This window comes from Tursiops truncatus, chromosome 18 (assembly GCF_011762595.2).
Source record: "Tursiops truncatus isolate mTurTru1 chromosome 18, mTurTru1.mat.Y, whole genome shotgun sequence".
Lineage (NCBI taxonomy): Eukaryota > Metazoa > Chordata > Mammalia > Artiodactyla > Delphinidae > Tursiops > Tursiops truncatus.
The window spans coordinates 17,855,307-17,867,799 of NC_047051.1; the positions used below are offsets into that span (position 1 = coordinate 17,855,307).

The 12,493-nt window shown below is 45.2% G+C and overlaps 1 protein-coding gene across 6 annotated transcripts in view; it reads left to right on the forward strand.

Annotated features, from left to right (window-relative positions):
• EBPL (EBP like) overlaps positions 1–12,493 on the forward strand; it is a 94,965-nt gene that overhangs the window by 41,316 nt on the left and 41,156 nt on the right. The window contains exons 4-7 of one of the 6 annotated variants that reach the window (XM_073795180.1): positions 7–76; positions 1,874–2,094; positions 9,828–9,972; positions 10,121–10,264. In XM_073795180.1, coding sequence (XP_073651281.1) covers positions 7–46 — 40 coding nt within the window. In that variant the 3' untranslated portion in view covers positions 47–76; positions 1,874–2,094; positions 9,828–9,972; positions 10,121–10,264. Of the gene's footprint in view, positions 1–6; positions 77–1,065; positions 1,623–1,873; positions 2,095–9,827; positions 9,973–10,120; positions 10,265–12,493 lie in introns of those variants that run through there. The other 5 variants (XM_073795181.1, XM_073795179.1, XM_019936620.3 and 2 more) reach the window with 5 other exon arrangements.

Genomic DNA, 12,493 nt, shown 5'->3' on the forward strand with positions numbered 1-12,493 from the left:
ACCTAGGTGCTGTATAGACAAGCACAGTGGTGACAGCATTGGATGATTTGCCACCAATATTTTGGAGAATCAAAAGGTAATATTTGCATCCTTTCCCTCCAACTCATTCTAGAAAACTCCCATTCCGCTTGACACAAAGAAAAATCTCTCATGTAATTCTGAGGTAGACATGCAAGATAAATAAGAAATCTTTCCAGAAGCAGGCTATGGAGGGTATGAGGAAAGCAGAAGAGTGAGGAGACGAAACAGAAAGATGGCAGATTAACCATCCATCAGTCAGACCCTGGAACTTTAAACTCCGCTTCCTCCCTCCCTTTCCTTCCTCTCCATCTTAGGGACGGGGTGACCTGGGACAAACAGATTGCTATCCTGGGGATGATTCCCTAAAACAGTGTCAAGTAGGCACAACGGCATTCCATTTTCCACCATCTTGGATCAAAGAAGAAGTCTTATGTAAAGCTTCATCATAAAATTTCAGATTTGAAAGAGACCTCAAAGGTCATTTAATCCAATTTCCCCCACCCAGTTTTACATAGAGCGTTGGCAGGAAGAATTAAATTTCTCCTGGGTGCCTTCCATGTCTTTGACTCCATGCTCGTGGTTGTAGATTTACTACATGCACCCATTTGTTTATTATTTCAAACATTTAACACATATGCATTGTTGAATATGTGCCGGGCACAGTGCTTTATCTACATATCTCATTTAATCTCCACAATATTATTCGAGGAAGGGACTATTATTCTCCCTTTTACAACAGGTGAAATTGCGGCTCATAGAAAGATTCACATCCAGGTCTCTCTTTACCGGGTCAGTTGTGACCTCACCAAATCTTCCGAAGAATAGGACAGGATACCCAAGAGACCTTCTTTAACTCTGAGGATAATCTTCTAGGAAAGGCACTATTGCTTCTCCAAGGAAAGCATGGGTCTTCATTAATTATCAATTTGCCCCATCAAAGGAGCTCTACGTAAAACCTGAGGTCCAACTTCAGGGAGGTTTTCTGCCGTGGAAGACTGTTGATGCTGCTGGCGGTTTCATCCCTTGTCTCTTTCTCTCTAACAGGCATTTCATACAGATCACCCTGTGTGTGTGTGAACTGTATGGCGGGTGGATGACCTTCTGCCCAGACTGGCTTATGGGAAGCCCCAACCTCAACACCAACAATTGGCTCTACTTTTGGGTCTACCTGGTATTTTTCAATGGTGTTTGGGTTCTGATCCCAGGACTGTTACTGTGGCAGTCATGGGTAGAACTCAAGAAAATGCATCACAGAGGATTCAATTCAGGCAAAAAGTTTCAGTGAATTTTCAAAATCATAAACACCATCAGCGTGCTTTATGAGCCAGAATGAATCAAACCTGTTTGTTGGGCCAGAATGTAATACATTCCAGTGTATACTTTTCTTTTATATTGTCATTCTTGAACAAGCTAATTGCTTTCAGTTGAATCAATTTCAAATGGACTGTAAGGTTGACAAGTTTTGTCTGTTGTTTTTTCCAGTTAAATGGCAATACAGGGAACAGAGAATAAATTTTAACTTGTAATAATAACACATGTAATGATATACTTTTATGGCTAGCATTAATTGTTCTACGTTAATAAAGCCAATTATCATGAAATGCTGTAGAGCATGTTATATTAATTTTTTATTTCAAAGAACATGTTGTTGCCTCAACCTTTGATCTTCCCTTCAGTCTTCTGGTTACCAGAGTGAAACCAGGAATGAAATGAGTGCTTCTGTTTTGTACTTTATCAAATTTGTGAAGCCAACAAAAATGATAGTGGAAGGAATCTGTGAGTGGGGTAACTCCTCATGGGTGAACATTGGGGTTTCACACAGATGATTGATTTATATCTGTCCTTTTTTAAGGAGGAAGATTTAAGATACCTTACAAAAATACGATAAAAAGTAAATCGGGGGGCTTCCCTGATGGCGCAGTGGTTGAGAGTCCACCTGGCGATGCAGGGGACGCGGGTTCGTGCCCCGGTCCGGGAAGATCCCACATGCCGCAGAGCGGCTGGGCCCGTGAGCCATGGCCGCTGAGCCTGCGCATCCAGAGCCTGTGCTCCACAACGGGAGAGACCACAGCGGTGAGAGGCCCGCGTACCGGGAAAAAAAAAAAAAAAAAAAAAGTAAATCAGGAAATAGGAACATAGGGAAAATGAGTGAGAAACAATAAGATGAAGGTAAAATTAATATGCAGAATGCATGCCGTGACGTCGTATGTAACTGATAGAAGTGAAGCATAAGTGTAACGCTTACCTTCAGTACCAAGAGGGAGACATGATCACCCTATGTTTCAGAAAACACTCGTTTTGGCAGATGGCTATAGCACTTCCGTCAGAGGTAGGGAGCGGGTACTCACATTAACTTGTTCAACACCTGGCTTTCTTACTAGCCTGTTGGCTCACAGATGTGTTCTCTGCCTAGAAGGGTGCCCGGCCTATACACCAAGCACTTGGTTGGTTGTGGTGGATGCTGTCACTTAGCTCAGTCTTAGCTCAGTCTGCATTCCCCCTCCTTCTAGGTGTCCTCTTATCCTGCAGAGAGCTGCAGGTTGTGGTCCTGGATGCAAAATTGCTGTCACCTTTCAGAGGTGCTTGTGAGCGGTTTGGAGGGTGAAAGCATGGAGACCGTTTTCAGCTGTTCCTTTTTTACTTTTGCTGTTTTGTGGCGACAGGTAATGTCTATGACTATGGAAACGTGAGGGTTTGGAGCGTTAGCACATCGAGCGTTCAACCTCGTGGGTACTGAGAGGCAGTTGTGGTTGGGGCAGTGGGAGTAAAGGGTTTGCGGGCTGAGGAGCTCCAGTGGTGGCCTCGCTGGCAGTGCCTGCCTTGGGAGGGTCCATCTTGTGGACATTTGGGAGCCATTCCTAGAAGCTGAGCCAAGCACCCACTCTTGGAGTCCTCCAGTGATTTTTATAAGCATCCTCTATTAAATCCTCCTGCTTAAAACACCTAGAGCAATTGCTGTTTTCTATGCTTTTATCCTGAATGATACCTGACTATGATATTCATTGAATATTGAGTAAGTCTGGCCAAGTAAGTTTGAGGAATATTACGTTAGCACATTAAAGACTTTAGAAGTCCTGCAGTGAAGAAACTAGATTAACTTGTTTAACTCAGCTTTTCCCAACATATTTAGCAGACCACTTTAACAAGTAGGATGGTGTTTCATGGAACATCAGATAGGGAAGCACTGAGTAACAGAGTTCCGTTTTCATGAGATTAAAAACAAACCAGTTGCCAATAAACAATTAAAATAGAATTTTTAAAAATACCATTTACGGGCTTCCCTGGTGGCACAGCAGTTGAGAGTCCGCCTGCCAATTCAGGGGACGCAGGTTCGTGCCCCGGTCCGGGAAGATCCCACATGCCACGGAGTGGCTGGGCCCGTGAGCCATGGCTGCTGAGCCTGAGCGTCCGGAGCCTGTGCTCCGCAATGGGAGAGGCCACGTTGGTGAGAGGCCCGCATACCGCAAAAAAAATAAATAAATAAATAAAGGGGAAAAAATACCATTTACTATAGCATCAAAACATTCTAATATTTAGGGGAAAATTGAAAGATATTAAGGCTTACACAGAAAACAAAAACAACTATAAAACATTGAGAGAAGTTAAATAAGACCTAAATAAGTAGAGAGATATGTCATGTTCATGGATTGGAAGGCTCAATATTGCAAAGAAGTCAGTTCTCCCCAAACTGAGCTATAGATTCAATGTAATCCCAATCAAAACCCCAACAGATTTACCTATTTGTCATTTTTTAAATGGTAACAAGTTGATTTTAAGATATTTTATGGCAATGCAAAGGGCCAAGAGGGCGAAGACAATGTTGTAGAAGCATAAAGCTGGAGGACTTGCTCTGCCATACATCAAGTCTTAATATAAAGCCACAGTAATTAAGGCAATGTGGTATTGGCACCAGAAAGCCAACAGACGGATAGACCAACGGAACAGACTAGAAAGTCCAGAAACAGACCTTCCTGTATGTGGACACTGGATTTAGGAAAAACATGCCACTGCAGAACAATGGGGAAAGGATGGTCTTTTCAATAAATGGTGCTGGCTCAGTTGCATGTCCATGTGGTAAAAATGAATTTTGATCCTTACCTCACATCATGCACAATATCAACTCCAGGTGAATTGTTGATTTTAGTTTTTTTAATTAATTTATTTATTCATTTTTGGCTGCGTTGGGTCTTTGTTGCTGCGTGTGGGCTTTCTCTAGTTCCGGCGAGTGGGGGCTACTCTTCATTGTGGTGCGTGGGCTTCTCGTTGCAGTGCCTTCTCTTTGTTGCGGAGCACAGGCTCTAGGTGCACGGGCTTATTGATTTTAATGTGAAAGGCAAACAATAAATCTTCAAGAAGAAAAAAAAGTGGAAGAATATATTCTTAAAAAGGATATAGAAAGCTGCAATCATTTTGACTGCATTAAAATCAAGTACTTCTGCTCATCAGAATTCACCATTAAGAGAATAAAAAAGGAAGTCAGAGACTTCCCTGGTGGTGCAGTGGTTAAGAATCCACCTGCCAGTGCAGGGGACATGGGTTCAATCCCTGGTCTGGGAGGATCCCACGTGCCGCAGAGCAGGTGAGCCCGTGTGCCACAACTACTGAGCCTGTGCTCTAGAGCCCGCGAGCCACGACTACTGAGCCTGCGTGCCAAAACTACTGAAGCCCACACACCGAGAGCCTGTGCTCCACGACAAGAGAAGCCACCGCAATGAGAAGCCCGCACACCGCAACTAGAGAAAGCCCACATGCAGTAAGGAAAACCCAACGCAGCCAAAAATAAATTAAGAAAAAAAAAAAAAAGCCAGAAGGTAGAAGATATTTGTAGTACATATAATTGACAAAAGACCTATCCCAATGGGTAAATCAATTAGAGAAAGACAATCTAATAGAAAAGTTGACAAGATATTTGAATAAATACTTCACAAAAGAGAAGGCAATTCAGGAAATGATAATTAAGGCCACAATAAGATGTTGCTATACACCTATAAAAATGGCTAAAACTAAAAGGACTGACCATTATGAGGGTTGGTGAAGATGTGGAACCACTGGAATTCTCATACACTGCTGGTGGAATGTAAAGTGGAAAACTACTTTGAAATTAAACTGAACGTGTGCAAGCCCTGAAACCCAGCAATCTGACTCTTAGGTATACTTCGCAGAAGTGCTTTACTATGTGTACCAGAATGGTAGCATTATAACCCCAAGCCGGAAAAAACCTAAATGAGTAGATTGTGGTATATACATACAATGGACTACTGTACAGTGAAAATTATAGGAATGAAAATTAACAACCTACTTCTCATAACAACATGGATGAATTAGTGATAAGTGAAAGAAATAGTGATAAGTGAAAGAAGCCAGACTAAAAGGATACATATTGTATGATTCTATTTTTGTAATGTAAGGTTCAAAAACAGATAAAACTGTGATGTTAAAGATCAGGACAGAGATTGCCTCTGGGGAAGAGGGTGGGTATAGTGATGGGGAGAAGCCATGAAGGGGCTTCTGAGGTGCTGGTAATGTTTTATTTTTTTCCTTTGAGCGGTTGTTACAATTTGCGATAATGCATTCAGCTGTACCTTTATGAATGGTGTGCTTTTGTCGATATATGTTATACTTCAATTTAAACATTTTATTTTTAAAGATTCCTGGTATGAAGCCCTGAAATATGTCTCCAGTGGGTCCTCACGAAGAGGACGCTATGTCCTTGACGACAGAATTTAGTACAACTCGGGCTGTTTGTAACAGTGTCCCCCACGTGGGCTGAAGGCAGGACGCCAGAGAGAGAGTCTGTAAAAACCTTTCTATGAGGGATTACCCAGTTGTTTCCAGTACTTTGCTCTCTGCTGATCTGGCTCAATCTGAGGGTAAACAGAGTAGAGAAAAATGGATGGGCTGCCTATCCTGCAGACAGTCCTGAAAACACGATTTTTTTCTCAACTGAGTTTTTGCTGAGTATTGGATGGGAGAGAAATGGAGATTATAGACTCTGACAGGAACTTGGAGGACAGATACATTCTACTGCCAAGTAAGGACAGATCTAAATGTTTTAACCCTTAAGTGAGTTGGAAGGTAGATTGATGTCCGCATATGAAGTCTAACAGGTCACTGAGAATAGAAGCCCATCTCCCTGTGACAGGAAGGTAGGGGCAAGGTGACATAGGTAATACTGTATTTCATTAACTCTAAGATAGATATTTTCCACCCACATTTTAACATTTTAAAAATTAGAATGTATTCTACAGTTGATGTGTCATAATTGAGTTGGCAGTGTTTTTTTCTTACAAAACTATAATCCATCTTATAATCTGATGGCATCTTAGATTCAATTAAATAAGTCACTGCCTTCAATATTGTTCCTCTTCTCAAGCCTCGATATCTCCAGCTACTTGGAGGTGATAGTTCAAATATATTTTAAGTCTAAATTTTGCTTGGGACCTTAGGAATCATTGACTTCCCTATCCGCCCCCCCGCACACCCCGCTTCTATCACATTCGTTTCCTAGGAGCCAGCCATAGAAGGAATATTTGGATGAACGTATCACATGATTTGCAATAAGTTATGAATTGCTTATGTGGATGGTAACTGGATTCCTTCAGACTGTCCATCACTCCCCAGTATTGTTTACACTAGAAATTTCCTCTGCATGCTCTGCCTTTCCAGATAATGTTGAGGCAACTGTCGGCATAACCCATCTAAAATCAGAGTCTAAATGATGACGTTTTCTTGTATTTAATTATGTCAGCTTTACAGCTCCTGAAGTGCTAGCACGGAGGCTCCAGGAAGAATCTGCAGACTGCAGTATGAAATAGTAAAATAAAACTTTGTCCAAACAAGGCTTGGTGGAAACCAAAATGCACAGAGTTTGGAGAAGAATCCTTTGTTTTCTTTTTTTTTCTCAAATTATTCTTAAAATCCATGAGCACTTTTTTCTTTGTTTGGTTGGAAAGCTGGAGTTTGGATCTAAAAATAAATAATTTATAATGAGAATAATTGGGCAAAACCATGAATGAGAAAGGTTAACTGTTGCTGTTCTTACTTTTAATAAAATGCCCTTGAGGTAATAGGGAGGGGCCTGGCAGGCCTCCTCCACCCACTGTGCTTTTGGAAACTCTACATCCTCTGTCCCTTTCCAGTGGCAGACCCGACCTAACAAAATCCATATCCCACTGCCACTTCACTGCAGGAAGCAAATCATATCCATTAATTCACATTAAGATGCTAATAACTGATAGTGGTTTGAGGTATTATCTGTCCCGAATATATTTGCATTAAAAAAATATGCAATTGATTCATGTCCGTTGCTGAAAAATGGAAAATCCAGATAAGCAAAAAGAAAAAAATAATCATTACCCCCAGTATCATCAGACAGAACCACTGTTACAAATTTAGTTTCCATTTCTCAAGCTCTTGTCTGTGCTTGTATTAACATTTGGGGGAGGCTTTTAACATTTGAAGAAGGACTTTAACCTCCCCCCTTCTTTCCTCTCTGTCCCTTGCCCCAGATTTATCATCTAAGAAGTAGCAGTTGTACATGTACACACAAAACCAACCGGATAGTATTACAGAACATGCTCCCATTCTTGAGAAATTCATGCGCTTATAGAGGTTGATAGGTAGCAGTTATCGTTTATTTTGTTTATGTCCACACAGATCAAGTTGACATCTTAAAATATTGGATTGGCCACCTCCCAACTCTTCAAGGGAGGGATCCAGTATGCTGAGCGTGCTGCAGTGTTACTTTTTAGGTGTTTAATCCCTTCCCCTCCAGAAGCCTTCCCTCAGTCCCCCAGGAGTCAGAAGGGGGAGGACTCTGAATTCCCGTAGCCCTTGTCTGTGTCACTTAAGTGGCCCTGTATTGTTTTGTTATTTTTGACATCCACCTTCCCAGCTACACAGGGGCCCCTCAAGGCCACGCTTAGAATCCTAGAATCATATATTGTTTAAAGGGGCCTTGGACAGGTCCAGTTCATATACGAGGAGACTGAGGCTCAGAGGGGTTAGATAACCTGCCCAAGGCCACAGAGCTTTTCAGTGAACTAGAACCTAGTTCACTTAAAAGTACTCTTTCTAGCCCAACAGTGTTAGACATGTTCCCAGAAGCCTGCAAGCTATGAAAATTATTCAATTTTATGGAAACAAAAATTTAACCTCAGCACATTTCTGATCATCTAGGTCTATTCATTATACTTGAGTAGGCTCTCAATTTCATTGTTTTGATTTTGTGTTTTGTATTGTCCTGTAAGTATTTGTCACTGGTTGGACCAAGTGGTCAGGTAGCAGCAGTTAACTTTAATGCTTTGGTTTTTCTAGGGGGAGGGGTGACAAAGTGGAGGACGCGCTCTCAGGGTCCTCACTTTTTCAAATTTGAGCAACACTCCAGATAGCACATGACTTCTTGTTCCCCACAAATGTGTTTGCTGATGATGCATTTTAGTTTAAAAATAAATTAAATATTCTGTCTTGGCCTCTCATTTCTGATTCACTGTATTGTGCTGGAAGTAACTGTGAACAGGTTTTTGGCATTTCTTGGTTGCATTTTGGGCGTCGGACTGATTTTGGTCCCGGGGGTGGGGATGGGAGGGCGGGATCGAATCACTAAGAACTGGAAGCAGGAAATGGATCTCACTGGTGCGCCCCGAGTGCCCACAGTTTGAACTGTCTCCATAAAGCCAGTGCTTGTCCGGAGATGGGACCACAAATATTCATGCCCCCTGCAACAGTGACATCTGGTGGCCCTGGGGTAATAGGACAGCAGTCGAGTGGCTGATCTGTGGATTTTGATGAGATGACCTTATTCTATATATACTTGTCGCCGTAGGAGCCACTGCCTGTTCCTAGGGAGCCCCGTTTCCTCCTGTGACACACCCACCTCCAATCACCCTACACCCAGGAAGCACCTGCAGCAGTGCCTCTGCTTCCTGGGGGCACTCTCCTCCCAGGCCCCCTGGCCGCCGGGCTGGGAAGAAGTGGACTTGCCCCATCTGGCGCGTGTCAGCCGCCAGCAGCCACGTCAGGCCAGGCCTGGCCTGGATTCTGGTGTTCGAGGGCCAGTGATTTACTGCCTGCCTGGGCAGCAGGTGGCTGGGGTATTTTTAGTGTGTGGAGCCTTTAGGAGTGGGATTGGGTGTGGGCAGGAGGCAGCGGTGAGGTCTGGGGGAGTTAGCTCTTCCAAGGTTCAAGTTGAAAGCCTCCTAATTGGGGGGGGGGGCTGTCTGTTTCCTAACCTCCTGTAGGCTTTCAGGTTCTTGGTACGTCTTCTTGAATCTGTCTGCCTTTTTCCTTTGCTTGGTCAGTTTGTAAGCATGAACTAGAGAAAGTGGAAACCTTTGGGATGCCAAGTTGTTTGGTATCTAGGAAAACACTGGGTCCTATTAACGCCCTGCACCTGTATTCATTCCACTTCAAAGCTCTTTTCTGTTCGTTGTATTATCTGATCCTCACGATAATCCCTCACGCTCTGTGGACGGGGATTATCATCTTCCTTCTACAGAAGAAGAACTGGCCACGAAAGGTGAGCATCTGTCCCGCGCCACAGGGAGCACACGGGACAGAACCCGGAGCCGAGCTGTGCCGGTTTTGCCGCTAAGCGGTGCTGAGTTCGAACCCACTGCCCCGGCTCACATGCCGTGGGATTTGGGGCCCAGCTGCTTGGCTCCTGAGTCTCCTTATCCAGAAACGGAGTCGTGGTACCTGGCACACACTCCTGTGAGGATGAGCACATATCAAACACTCCACCCGCTGTTCTGATCCAAGTAAACGCTTCCACGTTTATTTAGCTTTTGACTGGGTCTGTTGTCCAGGTTCTGAACATACGACATCGCCGCTGCCTCCGTGTGAGAGACAATCTCAGAATCAGCAATTAAACGTGCCAGGCGCCCAGGCCTGGAGCAGAGCAACCGGCCGAAACCTGGGGCTTCTGAGCAGGCACATCACAGAGAATAAAAGGTAAAAATTAAGCAGCCTGTGGGCCGGGAGGCTTTGTCAGTCTGACCATCTGAGACCGAGTTTGAGTTACTTTCCCGCTGCTGTTACTTGGTGGCATCGGGGCTTTTGTGATTCCTTGTCCTCGGAATCTTTTTGTTTCCTTTCTAAGGAAACATTCTGCTTGTGCTTCAGAGAAGAGGGATTTTCGTCAGCACCTGGATGGAACGTTGTCAGCACCCGGAGAGACCAGAGGAAACTGGGAAAACAGGTGACAGAGCCTCCTGCGGTGCGGGAGCTGGAAACAGCTACGACTGTGAGTTGCCGACTCCTGCATTTCACCCAGACCAGCTGAGCTGGACCCCTGGGGTTGTCCTCTCCGCGGCTGCCCCTCCCATGTCCAGAGCCAAGCCTGACAAGGCCTGAGCCTCGAGGTCTATCCCCAGTTGGGGGATAGGGCTGCTGCCAGGCTGATCTTAGTTTTGGGTGGGGCTGCCATGGGTCTGTGGGCCCACTGGGCCCCAGCCTCCCAGCTGGGTGCCTGGGTACCTTAGAGCTGGACCTCTGCCTCCGTGGCTTTGTGTAGGTAGCACTTCAGTTTGCCATGGGGATAGAATCTGTCGTGAACCTCAGTTTATTTGCCTGTTGGCCCTGAAACTCTAAGTAGACCTCACTGGTGGAGAGGGGCTTGGCGGTGGTGGTGGAGGTGACACGTGGGAACCAGGTCTTTTTCCTGTTGGTTCCGGCTTCAGTAGTTCAGTAAGAAAGCGTCGTCAGTAGTTCACTAGTCTGAAGTCACGTTCTGTGTTGAAAGGGTTCCGTGGTCATGATCAAAAGTGCTATACCATACCCCCGCCTGCCTTGCTTTAGAGATCGCCTATTCCCATCATCATATTCAGGGCTCTGAGATGTCCTACAGTGGAGAAACCTGTGTAATTCCATTAAGCCCACGTTTCTCAAGCTTGTTGGACCATGGAACCCTCTTTTCAGGCCAGTAGCCCTTCGCAACCTTCAGAGCTAGTGTTTCACAGATCCTACCTTGGGAAGCACGGGCACAAACCATGCCACGGCCATGAGAGCTGAGAGCCGTGAGAGCTGTCAGCTGCCTTAACTCGTGGCTGCATCCACCCCCGATGACACCTCCTCGGACACTGATCCCTCCTGAAAGCGAACCTGAGCTCATCCCATCATGAGTCAGCCCCGCCTGGCCCATCTCCCCACTGCTAATCCCACTCAGCCCTGGCTTTCTGCCACCTCCCAGTTGGCCTGGTAGCTGAGCCGTCATGCGGCAGCAGGTGGGGGAGGATTCCCCTGTGTCTCCAAATCCTCCCAGAGATGCCACAGCCATCTCCCCCGTCCCTGCCCCCATCCACACCCAGAGGTGCCGCTCACCTCGAGGCCAGGAGCCCCTTGGGCGGCGATCTTCTTGCTTTTCCCTCCTTTCCTCCCTTCTGGTTCCTCAGCCTGTGCTTCCCCACATCTGCTTAGAGCGCCCTGGGCCTGGGAGGAGCCTTTTATTAAGTGAACCCGTCCCACACACAGCCTCAGTCCTGATTTGGAAGACTTCAGCCCTGGCTACCCTGGCCATTCTGAGAATGTATTACCCTATTTTTTATCTTAAATCCAAGCAAGATGTCAACCAGAGTCCTTGAATCTACCTGTCCTTCATCCCTGGTTTCCCTCCTCTTCACATCCCCAGACCCCCAAGTTTCGGTTGAGTCTCTCCCAGCTGGCAGCCCCATTCCAAGCAGAGGAGACACTGCAGTCAGGACGAGGGTGGTTTGTTACAGGACTGGGTGAGATTAAATCCCAGGGGGTCCTGCCCAGCTAAGGTGCATTTTCCCCTGTGCGTTATGATGTTTTCCTCCTCTCTGCTTTGGTCAACGTCCTACAGGAGTCACTGCTTTGAATCCATTCTGGGATCTCTGGCTTTTAGAACCCATTGCCTGCTCCTCATTCTTTACTGAAACCTGCTCTCAGCATAGCATTGATCAGTACATTCCCATTAAGTTAGAATCAGCTAAACACCCCCAAGATGGGAGAGAGTTCTGTGGGCAGGGACTCCTCCTGGGAGCATGTGAAATTGGGAAACTAAGGAATCTAAGAAGTCTAATATGCAATTTCACACAACTTATAACTGAGAAGTAGCCGTTGTCACCGCACGCTCACCCTCAACATCTAGGGGTGCATATCCCCCCGGCGTGGCCACGTTTATGTTAGACTGTCTTCAGTAAAAAGTGTCAAAGCATATGCTGAGTAAGTAGGACATCTCTGTCATCCGCCACACCTGTCTGAGGTTAAAAGTTCTTTTCCTTAACTCGTAAATGATTAAAGACTCAAGCTCTTTTTATGATTTGACCTTGGGATACCACCCCTGAGCATTATTTTATAAACCTGTGAAATCTTGGTATAAAACTGTAGATAGGTGGTTTCCAACATTTAGTGCCTGTGTTAGTCACCCAGCACTGAGGGGGAAAAAAACCACAGAAATCTTCTCAGTGGCATATGCAGCAATAAGCGTTTGTCTCCAGAGCTCTGTGGGTCA